General features: G+C 48.8%; 2 protein-coding genes across 3 annotated transcripts in view; both read left to right on the forward strand.

Annotated features, from left to right (window-relative positions):
- The window catches only part of LOC136576366 (uncharacterized), a 202,035-nt gene that overhangs the window by 99,102 nt on the left and 82,766 nt on the right, over positions 1-20,167 (forward strand). The gene's annotated exons all lie outside the window — the stretch shown is intronic.
- Positions 727-16,601, forward strand: LOC136576368 (uncharacterized). 2 transcript variants are annotated; one of them, XM_066575599.1, is made up of 4 exons: positions 727-803; positions 13,861-13,913; positions 14,792-14,877; positions 14,960-16,601. In XM_066575599.1, the coding sequence occupies exons 2-4, from the start codon at positions 13,874-13,876 to the stop codon at positions 15,410-15,412; spliced, it is 579 nt and encodes a 192-aa protein (XP_066431696.1). In that variant the 5' UTR covers positions 727-803; positions 13,861-13,873; the 3' UTR covers positions 15,413-16,601. The 2 variants fall into 2 exon arrangements, with proteins under 2 accessions (XP_066431696.1, XP_066431697.1); XM_066575600.1 differs by lacking the exon at positions 727-803 and adding an exon at positions 10,947-11,216.

Consider the following 20,167-nt stretch of genomic DNA (forward strand, 5'->3'; position numbering starts at 1 on the left):
GCTAGTGCCCTGGCTGGCCACCACGTCCCTGATCTTTTGCATGAGCTCCTCCATTCTTCAGCTCTTCTGGGTCCATCTTCACTCTTCTTCTCCCCGGTCCAAACTGATCCTCCTCTTCCTTCTTCTTCCTCTCACTCTGTTAACCCGTCCCCTACCCCTGGTCGCTTCCTCTCTTCTTGACTCCTCCCCCCCCCAGTCCTCAGCATCTTCACTAGCACGTTTTGCTGCTATCTAAGCAGCAGCAGCAGCATCAGCAGCACTTTCCCTGATCTATGTCAGAATGCACCTGTGGCGAGCTGCGGGCGGGGCAGATTTAAATACTCGGGTGACACCTGATCTCCCCAGCCACTCACTACAGGGGGTGGTATAGGGGAGGAAGTTGTAATGCCTTCCATGTCTTTCTATTGGCCAGAAAAGCGCGCAAATGTCTCAGAGATGAAAGTGAAAGTAACTCGAACATCGCGTGGTGTTCGTCTCGAGTAACGAGCATCTCGAACACCCTAATACTCGAACGAGTATCAAGCTCGGACGAGTACGCTCGCTCATCTCTAATTAAAATCTTTTTTTTAAAAACATCCACATAAAAAGCACGTCCTCTATATAGCATTTGTACAGCTTAATGTTACTTTGTCACAGGTGAGGGTGGTGTGATGTTCAGTTGCTAGATTAGGGCAGGGGAGGAGAGAGATAAGGAACAGCGAGGACTGAGTGCTTATATTCCGGACTAGCGCTGTGGGGAGCCTCAGTGCCCCTCTTCTCTGTTACCAGGTCACATGTCCAAACGCTGCCAGCGCTTCTAGATGGTAAGTCGTCATCATCTCCCTCGAAGAAGCGTGATTTTAGCCTGATGATGGATTTTATGGGGTCTTTGCTTTATCTATAATCCCTGGAGGTCGGCTGCAGCCCTTCTGGGCAGATTTTATACTGATTCTACCATTATCATCAATATTGTTAATGTGTGTGTTTAACCCCTTCATGACATGGCCTATTTTGGGCTTAAGGACGCAACAATTTTTGGCGGATTTTTTTCTCCATTTATCAAAAACCATAACTTTTTTATTTTTCCGTCGACGCGGTCGTGTAAGGGCTTGTTTTTTGAGTGGCGAACTGTAGCTTTTATCGGCGTCATTTTTGGGTACATTAATTATATTGTAAAACATTATTATTTTTTTTTATGATAGGGAGAAAAAACGCATCAATTCTGCCATAGATTTTTTATTTTTTTTACAGCTGTAATCATGCGGCATAAATGAGACATTTCATTTTTTCTGCGGGTCGGTACGGTTACAAAGATACCAAAATTCTTACCTTTTTTTTAGGTTTTTCCACTTTTCTGCAATAAAACCCCTCTTTTTAGAAATCTTTTTATTTATTTTTTTGCTAAATCGCTGCATTCAAAGTCCTGTAACTTTTTTATTTTTTGATGTACGGAGCTCTATGAGGGCTTATTTTTTGCGAGACGAGCTGTAGTTTTTATTGGTACCATTTTGGGGTACATACGGCTCTTTTAATCACTTTAATAGCGTTTTTAGTGTGGCAAAATGCTAAAAATTAGCATTTTGCCTCAGTTTTTTTGGGTTTTTTTAAACGCTTTTTACCGTGCACAGTCAAAAGCATGTGCAACTTATTGTACGCCTCGTTACGGATACGACAATACCAAATCTGTGGGTGTTTATTTTTTTTTTATCTTTTTTATGCTAATCTGAGAAAAAGCATAAAAAATGGGTTTTTAACTTTTTTTTTACATTTTTTTAATTCATTTTTTAATTCATTTTTTTAATCTTTCTTTTTTTTTTACACTTTTTCTGTCACTCTGAGGGACTTTGACCTCAGCCCTGATGATCGCTACGATAAGACATGGCAGAGTTACTGCTCTGCCATGCCTTATAGCTTATACAGCGATCTCAGGCACTGGTAACACAGGACGCCAGTGTCTGGCGTCCTGTTACCATGGCGACAGGCCGGGCTCTCGCAATAACATCGCGAAAGCCAGCCGAAGACACAGAGGGAGCGCGCTTCCTCTGTGAACTCTTTCCCTGCCACGATCTACTTAGATCGCGGCAGGGAAGGGGTTAACAGCGGGGGGCGCATCTCCGATGCCCCCCGCTGTTGCAGCGGGACGCCGGCTGTGACTGACAGCTGGCTCCCGCTGCGGAATAGCGCGGGATCATATGTGATCCCGCGCTATCCCCAGGACGTAAGTTTACGCCCTGTTGCGGGAAGTACCCCGCAAAACCAATTCTGTTTGATAAAGGAGGACTATCAATGTCAGACTTTACATCCGGCCGTACAGGGAGGGGCAGCTCCCTCTTCCCTTGAAAACTTAATATATGTTGATTTACGTTTTTCGTTTGTTTTTTATCCCCATTACCTTCTAATACTTTATTCTCTGCCTATCGTATTTCATGTGTAATTGCATCCTGATATTTGTATCTATAAAAATGCCCCCGTTCCCCTTGTCTTATTATTTGTCACATGTTCTTATACAGTGTGTCCCCAGCAAATACTGAGGGAGGGGCGCCATAACCCGTGTGGCTGCACAATTTTACCAGTGATTTGCTGTGGCCGTGGTTTGGCTGGGTGTGGCAGCTGCACTGTGTACTCCCATCCTAAGGATATATTCACATGTAGTGGATTTGCTGTGGCCGTGGTTTGGCTGGGTGCGGCAGCTGCACGGTGTACTCCCACCCTAAGTATATATTCACATGTAGTGGATGTGCTGTGGCCGTGGTTTGGCTGGGTGCGGCAGCTGCACTGTGTACTCCCACCCTAAGGATATATTCACATGTAGTGGATTTGCTGTGGCTGTGGTTTGGCTGGGTGCGACAGCTGCACTGTGTACTCCCACCCTAAGGATATATTCACATGTAGTGGATTTGCTGTGGCCGTGGTTTGGCTGGGTGCGGCAGCTGCACGGTGTACTCCCACCCTAAGGATATATTCACATGTAGTGGATGTGCTGTGGCCGTGGTTTGGCTGGGTGCGGCAGCTGCACTGTGTACTCCCACCCTAAGGATATATTCACATGTAGTGGATTTGCTGTGGCCGTGGTTTGGCTGGGTGCGGCAGCTGCACGGTGTACTCCCACCCTAAGGATATATTCACATGTAGTGGATGTGCTGTGGCCGTGGTTTGGTTGGGTGCGGCAGGTGCACTGTGTACTCCCACCCTAAGGATATATTCACATGTAGTGGATTTGCTGTGGCTGTGGTTTGGCTGGGTGCGGCAGATGCACTGTGTATTGCCATCCTAAGGATATATTCACATGTAGTGGATGTGCTGTGGCCATGGTCTGGCTGGGTGCGGCAGCTGCACTGTGTATTGCCATCCTAAGGATATATTCACATATATTGGATTTGCTGTGGCCGTGGTTTGGCTGGGTGCGGCAGCTGCACGGTGTACTCCCAGCAGAATAGAGTCACACGGGCTCTCGGTTCGGGCCCCTTCCTACAATTTGCTTTGGGCTCTTGAATGTGTTATCTTCCTACAGATGGGGTTGTCAGGGAGAGGCCGCCTGCGTCCCGGCGGATGGTGGTTGTCAGGGAGAGGCCGCCTGCGTCCCGGCGGATGGTGGTTGTCAGGGAAAGGCCGCCTGCGTCCCGACGGATGGTGTTGTCAGGGAGAGGCCGCCTGTGTCCCCGCGGATGGTGGTTGTCAGGGAGAGGCCGCCTGTGTCCCCGCGGATGGGGTTGTCAGGGAGAGGCCGCCTGTGTCCCGGCGGATAATGGTTGTTAGGGAGAGGCCGTCTGTGTCCCGGCGGATAGTGGTTGTCAGGGAGAGGCCGCCTTAGTCCTGGCGGATGGTGGTTGTCAGGGAGAGGCCGTCTGTGTCCTGGCGGATGGTGGTTGTCGTCAGGGAGAGGCCACCTGTGTCCCGGTGGACAGGGCTGTCAGGGAGGAGGCCGCCTGTGTCCCGGGGGAGTGGGGTTGTCAGGGGAAGGCCACTTACATCCCCGAGAGGTGGGCTATCAGGGGAGAGCCGACTCTGTCTCGGGGGAGGAGGGTTGTCAGGGAGAAGGCCTGTTTCTTGTGGGAGGTGGGCTGTCAGGGGGAAACTGATTATGTCCTTGGCGAGGTGGGTGGTCAGGGGGAGGCCGCCTCTGTCCCGGGGGAGTGGGGTTGTCGGGGAAGGCCACCTCTGTTCCGTCGGACGGGGGTTGTCAGGGGGAGCCCGCCACTCTGCTGGCGGACCGGGGTTGCCAGAGGGAGGCCGCCTGTGTCCCAGTGGACAGGGGGTGTCGTAAAGGGGGGGGGGATGCCTGTATCCTGTAGGACGGGGCTTGTCGGGGAGGCCATCTGTGTGATGCGGGAGGTGGATTGTTGTCAGGGGGAGGCTGCCTGTGTCTCCACGGATGGGGATTGTCAGGGGACATGTGCCTCTGTCCCAGGGGATGGGTGTTGTCAGGGGGAGGCCACCTGTGTCCTGCAGGACAGGGGTTGTCAGGGGGAGGCCACCTGTGTCCTGCAGGACAGGGGTTGTCAGGGGGAGGCCGGCTGTGTTCTGGGGGACAGGGGTTGTCTGAGGGAGGCCGCCTGTTTTTTAGGGGACGGGATGGTCAGGGGGAGGCCACCTGTGTCCCGGCGGACAATGGTTGTCAAAGGGAGGTCGGCATCTGTCCTATTGGTCGGGGGTTGTCGGGGGGAGACTGCCTCTGTCCGGGTGGACAGTGTTTGTCAGGGGGAGGCCGCCTCTGTCCTGTAGGATGGGGGATGTCAGGGACAGGCCGCCTGTGTCTCGGCGGACGGTGACTGTCAAAGGGGCTAGTGCCTCTGTCCCGGCGAACAGTGGTTGTCAGAGGGAGGTCATGCTCTGTCCCGGCAGACCTGGATTGTCGGGGGGAGGCTGCCTGTGTACTGGCGAGCTGGAGTTGTCAGGGGGAGGTCGCCTCTGTCACGGCAGACGGAGGGGTTGCCAGGAAATGTCCGCCTATGTCCTGCGGGAGGTGGGTTGTGGGGGGTGGAAGGGGCATCTCTATCTCTGGGGATGGGAGTTGTCAGGGGGAGGCCGCCTGCGTCCCAGCGGACGGACATTGTCTGGGCATTATCAAGGGGAGGTCGCCTCTGTCACGGTGGTCGGGGGGTTGTCAGGGAGAGGCCGACTGTGTCCCGGTGGGACAGGGGTTGTCAGGTGGATGTCGCCTCTGTCCTGGCAGACGGGGTTGTCGTGGGGAGACTGTCTCTGTCCCGGCGGACAGGGGTTGTCATGGGGAGGTTCGCCTCTGTCCCAATGGACGGGGGTTGTCGGGTGGAGGCCACCTCTGTCCCAGTGGACGGGGATTGTCAGGGGGAGGCTGCATCTGTCCCGGCAGACGGAGGTTGTCAGTGAAAAGCCGGTTCTGTCCCAGCGGACAAGGATTGTCAGTGAGAGGCCGACTCTGGCCCGGCGGACGGAATTGTCAGGGGTAGGCCGCCTCTGTCCCGGCGGACAGGTAGTTGTCAGGGGAAGGCCCCCTACATCTCGGGGGAGGTGGTTTGTCAGTGGGCATGCGCCTCTGTTCCGGCGCAAGGGTGTTGTCAGGGGGAGGTCGCCTCTGTCCCATAGGACGGGTGTTTGTAAGGGGGAGGTTGCCTCTGTCCTGGCGGCGGGTGTTGTCTGAAAGAGGCCGCCTGTGTCCTGGCGGACGGGGGTTGTCAGTGGGAGACTGCCTCTGTCCTGGGGAACGGGTTGTCGGGGAGAGGTCGGCCTCTGTCCTGACGGAAGTGGGTTGTTGGGGGGGGGGGGTGGCCGCCTCTGTCCGGGCGGGCGGGGGCTGTCGGGGACACGCCGCCTCTCTCCTATCAGACGGGGGTTGTCGGGGGTAGGCCGCCTACATCTAGAGAGAGGTGATTTGTCAGGTGGAAGCCGACTCTGTCCCAGGGGAGGTGGGTTGTCAGGGTGAAGCCAACTCTGTCCCGAGGCAGGTGGGTTGTCGGGAGGAGGCTGTGTGTGTTCTGACGGATGGGGTTGTCAGGGAAAGGCCACCTCTGTCCCCTCGGAGGGGCTTGTCTGGGGGTTGGCTGCCTGTGTTCCCGCGAGCAGCAGTTGTCAGGGTTCGGTCGCCTCTGTCAGGGAGAAGGCCGACTGTGTCCCGGGAGACAGTGGTTGTCAGTGAACATGCGCCTCTGTCCCGGTGGATGAGTGTTGTCAGGGGGAGGTCGCCTCTGTCCCGTGGGACGGGTGTTTGTCAGGGGGAGGTCGCCCCTGTCCCGTGGAACGGTTGTTGGTCAGGGGGAGGTCGCCTCTGTCCTGGAGGACGGGGGTTGTCAGGGACAAGGCCGCCTGTGTCTCGGCGGACGGTGACTGACAATGGGGCTAGTGCCTCTGTCCCGGCTAACAGTGGTTGTCAGAGGGAGGTCATGCTCTGTCCCGGCGGACCTGGATTGTCGGGGGGAGGCTGCCTGTGTACTGGCGAGCGGGAGTTGTCAGGGGGAGGTCGCCTCTGTCACGGCGGATGGAGGGGTTGCCAGGGAATGGCTGCCTGTGTCCTGCGGGAGGTGTGTTGTGGGGGGTGGAAGGGGCGCCTCTGTCCCTGAGGATGGGGGTTGTCAGGGGGAGGCCGCCTGCATCCCGGCGGACGGACATTGTCTGGGCATTATCAAGGGGAGGTCGCCTCTGTCACGGTGGTCGGGGGGTTGTCGGGGAGAGGCCGACTGTGTCCCCCTGGACAGGGTTTATCAGTGGGGCCCCTGTGTCCCGGAGGGATAGGGGTTGTCAGGCGGATGTCACCTCTGTTCTGGCAGATGGGGTCGTCGTGGGGAGACTGTCTCTGTCCCGGCGGACAGGGGTTGTCATGGGGAGGTTCGCCTCTGTCCCAATGGACGGGGGTTGTCAGGTGGAGGCCACCTCTGTTCCAGCGGACGGGGATTGTCAGGGGGAGGCTGCATCTGTCCCGGCAGATGGAGGTTGTCAGTGAAAAGCCGGTTCTGTCCCAGCGGACAAGGATTGTCAGTGAGAGGCCGACTCTGGTCCGGCGGACGGGGCTTGTCAGGGGTAGGCCGCCTACATCTAGGGGGAGGTGGTTTGTCAGGGGGAAGGCGACTTTGTCCCAGGGGAGGGGGGTTGTCTGGGGGTAGGCTGCCTGTGTTCACGCGAGCGGCGGTTGTCAGGGTTGGGTCGCCTCTGTCAGGGAGAAGGCCGAGTGTGTCCCGGGAGATGGTGGTTGTCAGTGGGTATGCGCCTCTGTCCCGGCGGATGGGTGTTGTCAGGGGGAGGTCGCCTCTGTCCCGTGGGACGTGTGTTTGTCAGGGAGGGGTTACCTCTGTCCCAGCCGACGGGTGTTTGTCAGGGAGGAGTTGCCTCTGTCCCAGCGGACGGGTGTTGTCAGGGAGAGGTCGCCTCTGTCGCAGCGGCGGGTGTTGTCTGAGAGAGGCTGCCTGTGTCCCGGCGGACGGGGGTTGTCAGTGGGAGACTGCCTCTGTCCTGAGGAACAGGGGTTGTCGGGGAGAGGTCGGCCTCTGTCCTGACGGAAGTGGGTTGTTGAGGGGGTGGCCGCCTCTATCCTGTGAGACGGGCGTTGTCGGGTGTAGGCCGCCTACATCTAGAGGGAGGTGGTTTGTCAGGTGGAAGCCGACTCTGTCCCAGGGGAGGTGGGTTGTCAGGGGGAAGCCAACTCTGTCCCAGGGGAGGTGGGTTGTCAGGGGAAAGCCAACTCTGTCCCGGGGCAGGTGGGTTGTCGGGAGGAGGCTATCTATGTTCTGACGGATGGGGTTGTCAGGGAAAGGCCACCTCTGTCCCCTCGGAGGGGGGTTGTCTGGGGGTAGGCTGCCCGTGTTCCCGCGAGCGACGGTTGTCAGGGTTCGGTCGCCTCTGTCAGGGAGAAGGCCGACTGTGTCCCGGGAGACAGTGGTTGTCAGTGGGCATGCGCCTCTGTCCCGGCAGATGGGTGTTGTCAGGGGGAGGTCACCTCCTCCCGTGGGACGGGTATTTGTCAGGGGGCGGTCGCCTCTGTCCCGTGGGACGGGTGTTTGTCAGGGGGAGGTCGCCTCTGTCCCGTGGGACGGGTGTTTGTCAGGGGGAGGTTGCCTCTGTCCTGGCTGTGGGTGTTGTCTGAAAGAGGCCGCCTGTGTCTCGGCGGATGGGGGTTGTCAGAGGGAGGCCGCCTGTGTCCCGGCGGACGGGGGTTGTCAGTGGGAGACTGCCTCTGTCCCGTGGGACGGGTGTTTGTCAGGGGGAGGTCGCCTCTGTCCCGGAGGACGGGTGTTTGTCAGGGGGAGGTCGCCTCTGTCCCGTGGGATGGGTGTTGGTCAGGGGGAGGTCGCCTCTGTCCCAGCGGACGGGGGTTGTAAAGGGGAGGTCACCTCTGTTCCGGCGGACGGGAGTTCTCAGGGAGAGGTCGCCTCTATCCTGGCGGCGGGTGTTTTCTGGGAGAGGCCGCCTGTGTCTCGGCGGATCGGTGTTGTCAGAGGAAGTCCGCCTATGTCCCGGCGGACGGGGGCTGTCGGGGAGACCCGCCTCATGACTCAATCCTGAGTCTTATTGCCGTGAGGATACTGCAGGGAGGGGTCAGTGAATTAGTTCTGCAGGTAACCAGGCATGGAATCTCTAGTGCCCTGTTGGGACACTCCAGCTTTCATATAAGATGTGATACGGGGGTGGGAGAAGGGGAAGGTGGCTCTAGTAGCCTGTTTCACCGCCTTTAGCTTGGATACAAGATTTGATACCAGGGGGCATGGATGCTCTAGTGCTAAGCAGGGCCACCTTTTGCTTGGATGCAAGATGTGATACGGGCTGGCATGGACTCTCTAGTGCCCTGTTGCTCCAGCTTTCATAGAAGATGTGATACGGTTGGGCATGGAGGCTCCCGTTCACTGTTGTACCACCTCTGACAGCTGAGCTGTCTTCAGCTCCCTTCCGACAATGCTTTCAGTTTTCAGGCCCTGTAAGGTGTTACACCCCTGGGGTTCAGCTGCAGCACCACCGGCCGCACTGTGTTCTAATGCCAATTTGGAGCCATTACCCTGGGCGCGGGCCTATGGCTGACATAAGGGAGTGTCCAGTTACACCAACTGACACCCGGAGTAAGACATAAGATTTCTGGAGGCTGCACCTGAACAGGGGGAAGAAAAAGGGAGCTGCATGTACTGCAGACTAGGACGACAGGTTTCCAGACAATCTTGGGGAAGCAGAGCCACACAATAAGACTTACTTGCAAATACAGATCCAAGTGGGAACAGGACCGACCATGACTGATAACAAGTTACAGGACACAGAACCAACATGAGTGCTCACCCTAGGGCAGTGTTCCCCAGTTCCAGTCCTCAGGGACCGCCAACAGGCCATGTTTTCAGGATTTCCTCAGTATTGCACAAGTGATGTAATTATCATCAGTGCCTCAGACATTGATACAGGTGTTCTTACCATGGGATATCCTGAAAACATGACCTGTTGGTGGTCCCTGAGGACTGGAGTTGGGGACCCCTGCCCTAGGGGACCCAGCCAGAGACTGACAGGAGCTGGGTTATATGGGAGCACAGAACCAGGAGATTGGCTAGCAGGAAGTACCACACCCAGCCAGCTCAATTAACCCTCAACCACCTGACTGTGCTGCTAGGAGTACATAGTACCACAGATCCCAGCCGCACATGTAACAGCCTAATCACGATAGTTGCATCGGTTTAGATGGATTCAAGGGCTTTCTTCTCCCTTGCGGTTAAATTCTGATGTTTAAATTTCTCTTCTTTTGACAGCTTCAAGAGCTCCTCGTCTACCATTACCTCAAATGTCAATAAATAGGGATGCCTTAGATTTGGGGGGGTTTAACCCTGAACTCTGGGTCTTCTCGGTGATGGTACCCTTGTACATAGCTTGCTAGTTTTTTGATTTGCAAGCAGGCTCTCTCCCAAATTCTTGCTCCGATTTAAGATCAAAAACTCTGGTTACGAGCCCGCTTGCAAGTCAAAAAACTCGCAAGCTGCGGTTCACGGGGGTCTAATACTCACCTGTCTCCAGCGTTTCGGTCCTCGCGATGGTCTGCGGCTCTGTTGCAGGCTGTAGCGTCCTCCTCCCCGCCGACAGAGCATTGCTTTCTGGATGCAGGGCTTGAATGCCCCACCTCCAACAAGCTAATTCTGATTGGTTAACCAATCACAGCCATTCAATCTTTTTTAAAGTGTGAAAAAGTAGCAAGAAACAAAAAGACTATTACAATTTGGTATTGGCATAATCGTACTGGCCTGTAGAATTACTTACATATATTGTATATACTGCTCTGAGAATGCAGTGAAAAATAAAAATAAAAACATGCCATAATTAGATTTTGTTTATCTTGGCCCTAGAAAAAATGAAATAAAAAACGATCAAAATTTTATATGTTCCCAAAAATTAGATAAATGAAGACTAGAATTCATCCTGCAAAAAACACGGCCTTCTAAAGCTCTGGCAATGGGAAATAACATGAATACGGCTCTTGGAATGTGGAGACACAAAAGGAAACCTTTAAGAGAAAAAAAAATGTTTTAAATGTACATAAAAAAAAAGAATAAACCTGGTATCGCCGGAATCGTGTGACTCAGAGAATAAGGTTATCACATTATTTATTCTGCACGCTGAACGCCGGAAAAATGAAGTCCATAAGACAAACGGCAGAATTTCTTTTTTTTCCCCCCCAAATCTCCCTACAAGTTTTTTTTACAAAAATTATACAATACATTATATATACCCAAAAATGATGACATCAAAAAGTACAACTTGTCCCGCAAAATCAAGCCCTCATATGGCCGTGCCAATGGAAAAATGAAAGTTATGGCTCTGGGAACGCGAAAAATTGTTGAAATTAAATGATTGGCCCATTTAAAACACCTGCCCTGGTGGGTCTGATAGGGTGGTAAGAAACCGGCCACTGAAGGGGTTAAATGTGGCCTCAGTGTAAGGAGCACAAAGATAAAACATTCCCTTTTGGAGTAGAAACACTGCAGATAAAGCATTTTCTATAACTTAGGGAGGAAAAAATTAATAAAACTGAAAGATAAAGTAATGTTCCTAAATGTTGTGTGAATGTGGCTAAAAGCAGAATAATGGCGTCACTTCAGCTCTACGGCGTCACATCTCACACCATGATATAAGGATATCCATATAGTGAACCTGCAGCTACATCTGTCACCATGGCGACAGCATCAGTGACTGACCAATAGGATCGCAGGATTGGTGTTTGAAAGTCTTCCAACTGTCACTTGTGCTCAGTCTGTTAGAGCTCAGCAGTGAGTGACGACGGACACCCGCACGTTTCTGCGTGATCTCAGGTAATGGAATGATGTCTCTTCTATATATTAAGACAGTGTTTCCCAACTTTGGTCCTCAAGCCCCCCAACAGGTCATGTTTTCTGGATTTCCTCAGTATTGCACAGATGATATGATTATTATCAGTGCCTCAGACATTCCAACAGGTGTTCTCACTATAGGATATCCTGAAAACATGACCTGTTGGGGTGCCTTGGGGACTGGAGTTGGGAAACACTGTTCTAAGGGGTTGTGCCAAGTTATAAAGTTATCCCAAATTATCAGTGGGGGTCCGATTGCTCCATTCACTCAGGGACTGACCAGAACTGTGTTCTTGGGATCGGTGGGTTTCCCAGCAGTCAGACCCCCGCTGATCATAAAGTTACCCTGTGGATCCCGTGGACAGGGGGCACTTAGTAACTTGGCACAACCCCTTTAATTCAGAGTTCTAGAAATTTCCTGCTGGCTCCGTTGTATTATTTCCCTGTAATGTAACCTAAAGTACTTGTGGGTGGAGCCGGGGCGGTTATGTAATGAACATATATTTATCTCTATACACGGCTTATTTTCTGGGGTCCCATATTTTAGATGTGTTATGCTTAGGGGGTTGTAGTCACTTTCAAAAAACTTCTGGGGAAGCTCAAGGATCTCCTTTAATCAATTGGCATTGAGCAGCTCTCCTACTCCGACAACAGTGGGGGTCCTGTATACTAACATGATCTGATTATATGAGGATAACACCCCCTAGTGCCATTCACAGGGTTCCCTCCTTTCATAGCGCAGACCTGCTGGTGATCAGTTGATTACATGGATCTTGCAGCTATCACCAGGTGACTGCCCCCAGCAGGATTAGTGTAGCACTACATGGTGCTCATGTAAATAACTGGGCGTCATGTAATACAGGGTCACTCAGTCTTAGGGTGCATTCACACGAACGTATATCGGCTCGGTTTTCACGCCGAGCCGATATATGTTGTCCTCATGTGCAGGGGGGGAGGCTGGAAGAGCCCAGGAGCAGGAACTGAGCTCCCGCCCCCTCTCTACCCCTCTGCACTATTTGCAATGAAGAGAGGCGGGGAGAATTCGCGGACCTTAGCCCCACCCCGTTCCGCCTCCTCTCATTGAAAATACTGCAGAGGAGGCAGAGAGGGGGCTGGAGCCTTCGTTCCTGCTTCTGGCTCTTCCAGGCTTCCCCCCCTGCAGATGAGGAGGACGTATATCGGCTCGGCGTGAAAACCGAGCCGATATACGCTCTTGTGAACGCACCCTTACAGAGCAGGAACCCATCTTTAACCCCTTGAGGACACAGACATTATGTGCCTCTTCATTTTCATGTTTTAGGTCTCCGCCTTCTAAGAGTCGCAACGGTCATATATTTTTTTTGTCCCTTTTTTTTTCTTGTGGGACGAGTTATAGTTGTTAATGTTACCGGTTAATGTACCAAATAATGTCCTGAAAAACTGAAATAAGTACTGTATATACAGCATAGCTCTGTGTATATGAGTACTCTGTATATGCAGCATAGCTCTGTGTGTATATGAGTACTCTGTATATACAGCATAGCTCTGTGTATATATGTACTCTGTATATGCAGCATAGCTCTGTGTATATATGAGTACTGTATATGCAGCATAGCTCTGTGTATGAGTACTGTATATGCAGCATAGCTCTGTGTGTATATGAGTACTCTGTATATGCAGCATAGCTCTGTGGATATGAGTACTCTGTATGTGCAGCATAGCTCTGTGTGTATATGAGTACTCTGTATATGCAGCATAGCTCTGTGTATGAGTACTGTATATGCAGCAAAGCTCTGTGTGTATATGTACTGTATATGCAGCATAGCTTTGTGTATATGAGTACTGTATATGCAGCATAGCTCTGTGTATATATGAGTACTCTGTATATGCAGCATAGCTCTGTGTATATATGAGTACTCTGTATATGCAGCATAGCTCTCTGTGGATATGGGTACTCTGTATATGCAGCATAGCTCTCTGTGGATATGAGTACTCTGTATATGCAGCATAGCTCTGTGTGTATATGAGCATTCTGTATATGCAGCAAAGCTCTGTGTATATATGAGTACTCTGTATATACAGCATAGCTCTGTGTATATGAGTACTCTGTATGTGCAGCATAGCTCTGTGTATATGAGTACTCTGTATGTGCAGCATAGCTCTGTGTGTATATGAGTACTCTGTATATGCAGCATAGCTCTTTGGATATGAGTACTCTGTATATGCAGCATAGCTCTGTGGATATGAGTACTCTGTATATGCAGCATAGCTCTGTGGATATGAGTACTCTGTATATACAGCATAGCTCTGTGGATATGGGTACTCTGTAAATGCGGCATAGCTCTCTGTGTATATATGAGTACTCTGTATATGCGGCATAGCTCTCTGTGTATATGAATACTCTGTATATGCAGCATAGCTCTCTGTGTATATGAGTACTCTGTATATGCAGCATAGCTCTGTGGATATGAGTACTCTGTATATGCAGCATAGCACTGTGTATATATGAGTACTCTGTATATGCAGCATAGCTCTGTGTGTATATGAGTACTCTATATATGCAGCATAGCTCAGTAATAATGTATTGAAAGACTTTTAAGAGAACTTTTCTCACCACTTTTTTCTTTGTGCTTTGGATGTGATGCAGATTATCAGAGACAATGTGGACTACAGAGCCCAGCAGCTTCGGATTTGGATCAGGTAGGACTCTTCATTGTCTTCCTCATCTGTTGTCAGGGATAGCATTCCCTGGGCTGGGATAACGGGTAGGCAGGGGGCGAAATAACCCATGCAAGAGGGCTCTAGGGTACACGACATATGTTTTGGCCCAACATCTGCCTTCGTCTGCGGCGCCCCCTTGCATTGGTTATGTATTTTTATTTATAAATGTTTTATTACAATAAAGATATTGTTTTATATTATGGTGTGGTAGGTGTTTTTCTTTTTCGGTTTTATGTCTTGTTGTGTAGCCATGTTTAGGGGTTTGCACATTAGATTGTATATATAGTCAAGTATCCTGCTGGTATACCTTCCAATGTGTAGGAATACACTGGGATATGTTGCTTATAGGCTTCCAATTTAATAAAACATACAGATATATTTTTCTGTATATGTGTGTATATTGAATTGTGTTATCTAATATGCTATTCCATGCCTCAAAAATGGTACTGCGATACACTGCCCCGACAGAGGCTGAAGGGAGGCTTTTTTGGTCTTTGTTGGTTGAGTGGATCCTGATGGATAAGTTTGGCACATTTATATCTGACGGATGCAGTGAGGACACAAGGCACCCAGTAATTGTCAACTTGATCTTAGTGGTGGGCTCAGACTGCAGGAGATGGCCCATCTGGACAACCGCTTCTCCAAAACATATTGTCCTGGGGATATGTAATTGCAGCGGGTTTGGATATTGAAACTGGTGACCATGTAGTACAGGGTGGAGATAGAGAGAACAGATGGCTGCTAACTGACCTTTATCCGTCAGACTCTGAGCAGCGAGCAGGTTACATATATCTGTCAGTTTTGTGCCTCTTCCTCTACATGATTGAGCTCATTATCTGCTTGTTCTCTCTCTTCAGCTTATACTAGCGTCACGTCGGCGGAGGAGTTCCAACTGGTGACAAAATGTATGCAACTCCTGCCGTCCCCTCTCTTCAAGAAGGAGGTGAGTAAACGTGCCAGCTATCATGGACATGTATATATGTAGTCACCTGAGCACACAATTTACTAATCCACTCTATTTTAAGCGCCTCATGCCAACAAACCCGGAAGCCCAGAGACAATATCGGCCAACTATTAAAGAAGTCATCAGACCAAGACCAACAAAGGCAGAGTTGGCACTGCGAGCAAGAGCAGCCATCGCTCGCATGCTGTGTGAAGGGCTTGAGGATGAAGATGAGGAAGAAGAGGAGAAGAAAAAAGATGAGGAAGAAGAGATGAAGGAGGAGGGAAGAGAGGAAGAAAAAGAGGAGAACATTGAGAATGAGGAGGAACGAGAGGAAGAAGATCCTGAGGATGAGGAAGAAGAGGACCAGGAATCCAGCAGTGATGTTCCATCTGACCCACTGAGAGAGATTCAGGACCGGTCACTGAGAAGAAGAAGCAGGATCAGGCAGCGCTCCATCCGCCACGGCAGCCCCCGCATGTGGGGCAAGAAGAACATCATGTGGACGATCCTGCGAAGCACCCTCCACCTCTGAACTATTGCAGTAACATCAGCAATAGTAAAAATAATATAATAATCTTTATAATAGTAATTGTAGTAAAATAAATAAATTAATAGTAGAATAATAAAGATATCAGCAATAATAGTAGAAGGGATTTGATCCAGGGTTCTAGGACCGATCGCCTTTTCCCGGGGTCAAGAAGGAATTTTTCCCTGGTCACCAATTGGCTGAATGTGTCCAGGGTTTTTTCGCCTTCTTCTGGATCAATAATTGTAGCATTAGGGTTAGTGTAATATTACTAATAGGGAAGTACTAATGGTTTCAGGAAACGTAATAATTATAAAAAATGCTTATCTTCTGTATAAACAATGTAATAGTAATAATATTAGTATAGATAGTATAACAGTGTAATAGTAATAAGAAACAATAGTAATAATGCTGTAAAATAATATAATAGTAGTTTATGGTTTATAATATAATAATATTGAGGAGTAATGATATTAGCATGCAGGTAATAATAGTGTAATGTTAGTAATTAGGAACAATAGTAATAAGACTCTTAAAATGATAATATAATAGTATTTATAATATATTGATCCGGGGTTCTAGGACTGATCGCTTTTTCTCGGGGTCAAGAAGGAATTTTTCCCTGGTCACCAATTGGCCGAATGTGTCCAGGGTTTTTTCGCCTTCTTCTGGATCAATAACTATAGCGTTAGGGTTAGTGTAATATCACTCATAGTATAGTATTAATAGTAGAAGCAAGCGTAATAATAGTGTAATACTAGTCATTATAAAAAAATAATTACCTTCTGTATAAACAATGTAATAGTTGTAGGTTAAATATTATAACAGAAAAACGTAAATTCTTTTAAAGGCTTTGATCTGGGGTTCTAGGACCGATCGCCTTTTCCCGGGGTCAAGAAGGAATTTTTCCCTGGTCACCAATTGGCTGAATGTGTCCAGGATTTTTCGCCTTCTTCTGGATCAACAATGTTAGGGATAGACATCTTAGAATTAGTAATAGAACAACATGGTACACTGATAATAACAGTAATCTTATAATACTAGTGATAGGGTAGAAATGGTCTAATGATTGTAGCAGTAGTCTGATAGCTTCATATACAACATAATAGCGTTATAATAACAATAACATAATAGTAATAATAGTGATGGAATAATAATAGTAGAATGATAAAACTAGTGATATTATAACAACAGTGATAGTAAAACAGTGTAATAATAGTAGTGATATAATAAAAGTATATACTGGAAATAAACAACCTTAGAAATATATCCTGTGTGCCGTCTCGTTTATACTAGTAAGAAAGAAAGATGTGTGAGATGTGGATAAAAGGGACCTTTTTATCTTAAAACAGCGCCACTCTTGTCAGTATATAGCATCTGGTATCGCAGCTCATGCCCAGTCAGATCCATTATTTCCATCTCATACAAACTCTTTAAAGAGAACTTGTCCCCTCCTATAAGCACCATAAACTAAGACACATGCTTATAGGACGGGTCCCGCGGAGTTCGGGGATGTAATGTATATACTCCCCATTCCCACGCTGTCGCACGCGCTCCACTGTTCTCTATGGGAGTGCGCACACGGACTGAATGAAGAGTCACGCTGATAGATGGAGCATTGACTTCCTGGGGAGCCTGGTAAGTATAAACATTACATCCCCGGACTCCGCAGGACCTGTCCTATAAGCATCATACTTAGTTTATGGTGCTTATAGAAGGTGACAGCTACCCTTTAATTCTACAAGGTCCACATAGAAGTTACAGCTCCTGTTTAGTTCTACAACAAATTAACCGTATAAACATTTCCATTTGTAACATTTATGAAATCTTTAATTCCTTGTAGATGGGGCCCCGTGTAGGAATCTCAGTAGGGCCACTTAACTCCAATTACATTTATTCCCTGTCAGCATTTAAAGCTGGATAGAAAAGCATCATCATCAGCGCTTTTCTATCCAGCTATAAAGACTGACAGGGATGGAAACCATGCGAAATACAGACCAAAGAGATCTTCCCTCCTCACATATCGAGCCGTATGGTTCTGTCCTGGCTCCATCCTGGTTTCGGTCCCTATACAGCTTTCTGCACCAAAGACGAAAACCGGGGTGGAACCAGCGCTGAACATGAAATGCTACATGAAAACAACCTAAAGTTACCTTTACATGGGGCGATTATCACTCAAATCATCGCTGCAAAGAGCGATTTCGGGCGATAGTAGCCCCATGTATACGCGACCACCATCAGGGCACTGAGCAAGAAATTGTTCACCTCTTGGAGTCGCGTAAAAACCAACCAACTGTCAGCCCCTGTAAATGGGCAGTCATTCTTCCTCCAGACTTTCAAAAAAATCGTAACTTTTCTTTCCCCATTGCCACAGCTGTCTGAGTGCTTGTTTATTGTGTGACAAGTTGCATTTTTCATTGGTATTACTTAAAATACCATAGAATGTTTTGAAGATTTTTTAAAACTTTCCAAGTGAAGTGAAATGTACATAAAACTCATTTGGAACATTTTGGCGTGGGGTGGAAGGGAGTATTTTTTTTTGATTGTTTTGTTTTAACACAGTAGATTTTTAGTGAAATTTTTAACAACTGTAACAATAATGATGATAAAGCAAATTGAGCAACAAATAGAAGATCGTAGGTATCCATATATGAAAAATTACACAGAACACTATTTAAACAAATGAATTCAAATAAGTGGGTAGAAGGTTAATACGAAAAATGAACGCGAATTTAGGGTTTATGCATTCTTGCTCTTAAATGAGGAACAACGATGATTAATTGATTAATTAATGTGGGCATGAAGCTGTAGGAACTCTGGAGCCGGGCTGTCCAACCTATTCTAAATGTATCTTTTTTATTAAGATCCCTTGAATGCTGTCAAACCAACAGTTTTTATTCACTGATTTAATTATTTCGAAGATAGTAACATAGTTCATAAGGCTGAATGAAGACAATGTCCATCTAGTCCAGCCTGTCTAGCCTCCTGTTTTGTTGATCCAGAGGAAGGCAAAAAACCCCAAGAGCAGAAGCCAATTAGCCCTTTTGGGGAAAAAATTCCTTCCCGACTCCCTAATGGCAATCACACTGTTCCCTGGATCAACCCCTAAGGCTAGGTTCACACAGGGTGGATTTGCCGTGGTTCTGCCGCAGCAGATCCGCCCACGGCAAAACCGTTCGCGGCCGCTAATCTCGGGATTAGCCAGCCATGGGGACGAGGTTTCTCAGAAACCTCGTCCACACGGGACGGCTAATCCGCTGCGGTAAATCTGGTTGAAACCGCGGCTGCGGCCGCCGCAGCCGCGGTTTCAAAAGAAGCAGCATGTCTGTTTACATTTGGATTTTTGTTTATGTTACGGCCGCGCTCTCCTCTATGGGAGAGACGGCCGCAACGGAAAAGCAAGCGGCCGGGCCATTTTAAAGCCGCCGCGGTTCAGCGGCGGTTCTCCCGGCGGAAATCTTGCGGTTTTTGCTGCGAAACTGCGAGATTTCCGACGGGAATACGGCAAGTGTGAACCCAGCATAATAGTTCCTACCTGCCTGTAAACCCGGATTAACAAATAACCTTAGATTTATAGCCTATAATATCCTTCCTCTCCAGAAAGACATCAAGTCCCCTTTTAAATTCCTCTATGGATTTTGCCATCACTACGTCCTCAGGCAGAGAGTTCCACAGTCTAACTGCTCTAACAGTAAAGAACCCTTTTCTATGTTGGTGATGAAACGTGCATTCTTCTAAGCGTAGCGGATGTCCTCTTGTTACCGTCGTAGTCCTGGGTATAAACAGATCCTGGGAGAGATCCTTGTATTGTCCCCTCATGTACTTATACATGGTTATTTGGTCGCCCCTTAAACTTCTTTTTTCTAGACTAAATAGTCCCAATTTTGATAGCCTCTCTGGGTATTCCAGTCCCGTCATTCCATGTACTAGCTTAGTCGCTCTTCTTTGAACACCCTCCAGTACTGTAACATCTTTCCTGAGCACCAGTGACTAGAAGTGTACACAGTATTCCACATGGGGCCTGACAAGTGCTTTATATAATGGAAGGATAATGTTCTCGTCCTTTGCCCCTATACCTCTTTTAATGCATCCCAAAACTTTATTTGCCTTTGCAGCAGCTGACTGGCATTGGTTGCTCCAGTTTAGTCTACAATCCACTAGTACCCCCAGGTCTTTTTCCATATCACTTTTCCCTAGCAGTACCCCTTAAGTGTATATTGGTAGCATCCATTTTTGCTGCCCATCTGCATAACCTTACATTTATCAACATTGAACTTCATTTGCCATTTTTCTGCCCAAGCTCCCAGCTTATCTAGGTCTGTTTGTAGCTGCACATTGTCCTCCATTGCATTAATTATATTGTATAATTTTGTGTCATCTGCAAATATTGATATTTTGCTGTGCAGCCCCTCTATCAGGCCGTTGATAAATATATTGAACAGAATGGGGCCCAATACTGAACCCTATGGCACCCCGCTAGTGACGGTGGCCGAATCAGAGTATGAGCCATTTAATACCACCCTCTGCTTTCTATCAATGAGCCAATTTTTAACCCAATTACACATGTTTTCACCCAATCCGAGCTGTCTCATTTTTTATATTAGCCTATTATATGGCACGGTGTCAAAGGCTTTAGAGAAGTCCAGATATACGAGATCAATAGATGCTCCCAGATCCAGCTTACTTCATCGTAGAAACTGATCAGATTTGTCTGACATGAGCGACCCTTCATGAATCCAAGCTGGTGAGGAGTTATTCCCT

This window comes from Eleutherodactylus coqui, chromosome 8, assembly GCF_035609145.1.
Source record: "Eleutherodactylus coqui strain aEleCoq1 chromosome 8, aEleCoq1.hap1, whole genome shotgun sequence".
NCBI lineage: Eukaryota > Metazoa > Chordata > Amphibia > Anura > Eleutherodactylidae > Eleutherodactylus > Eleutherodactylus coqui.

Bases quoted from the DNA above. Each gene is read 5' to 3' on its own strand.
- LOC136576368 (XM_066575599.1), top strand. From the start codon at position 13,874: ATGTGGACTACAGAGCCCAGCAGCTTCGGATTTGGATCAG. The intron at 13,914-14,791 runs GTAGGACTCTTC...CTCTCTCTTCAG, and splicing joins CAGCTTCGGATTTGGATCAG to CTTATACTAGCGTCACGTCG. The intron at 14,878-14,959 runs GTGAGTAAACGT...CTCTATTTTAAG, and splicing joins CCCCTCTCTTCAAGAAGGAG to CGCCTCATGCCAACAAACCC.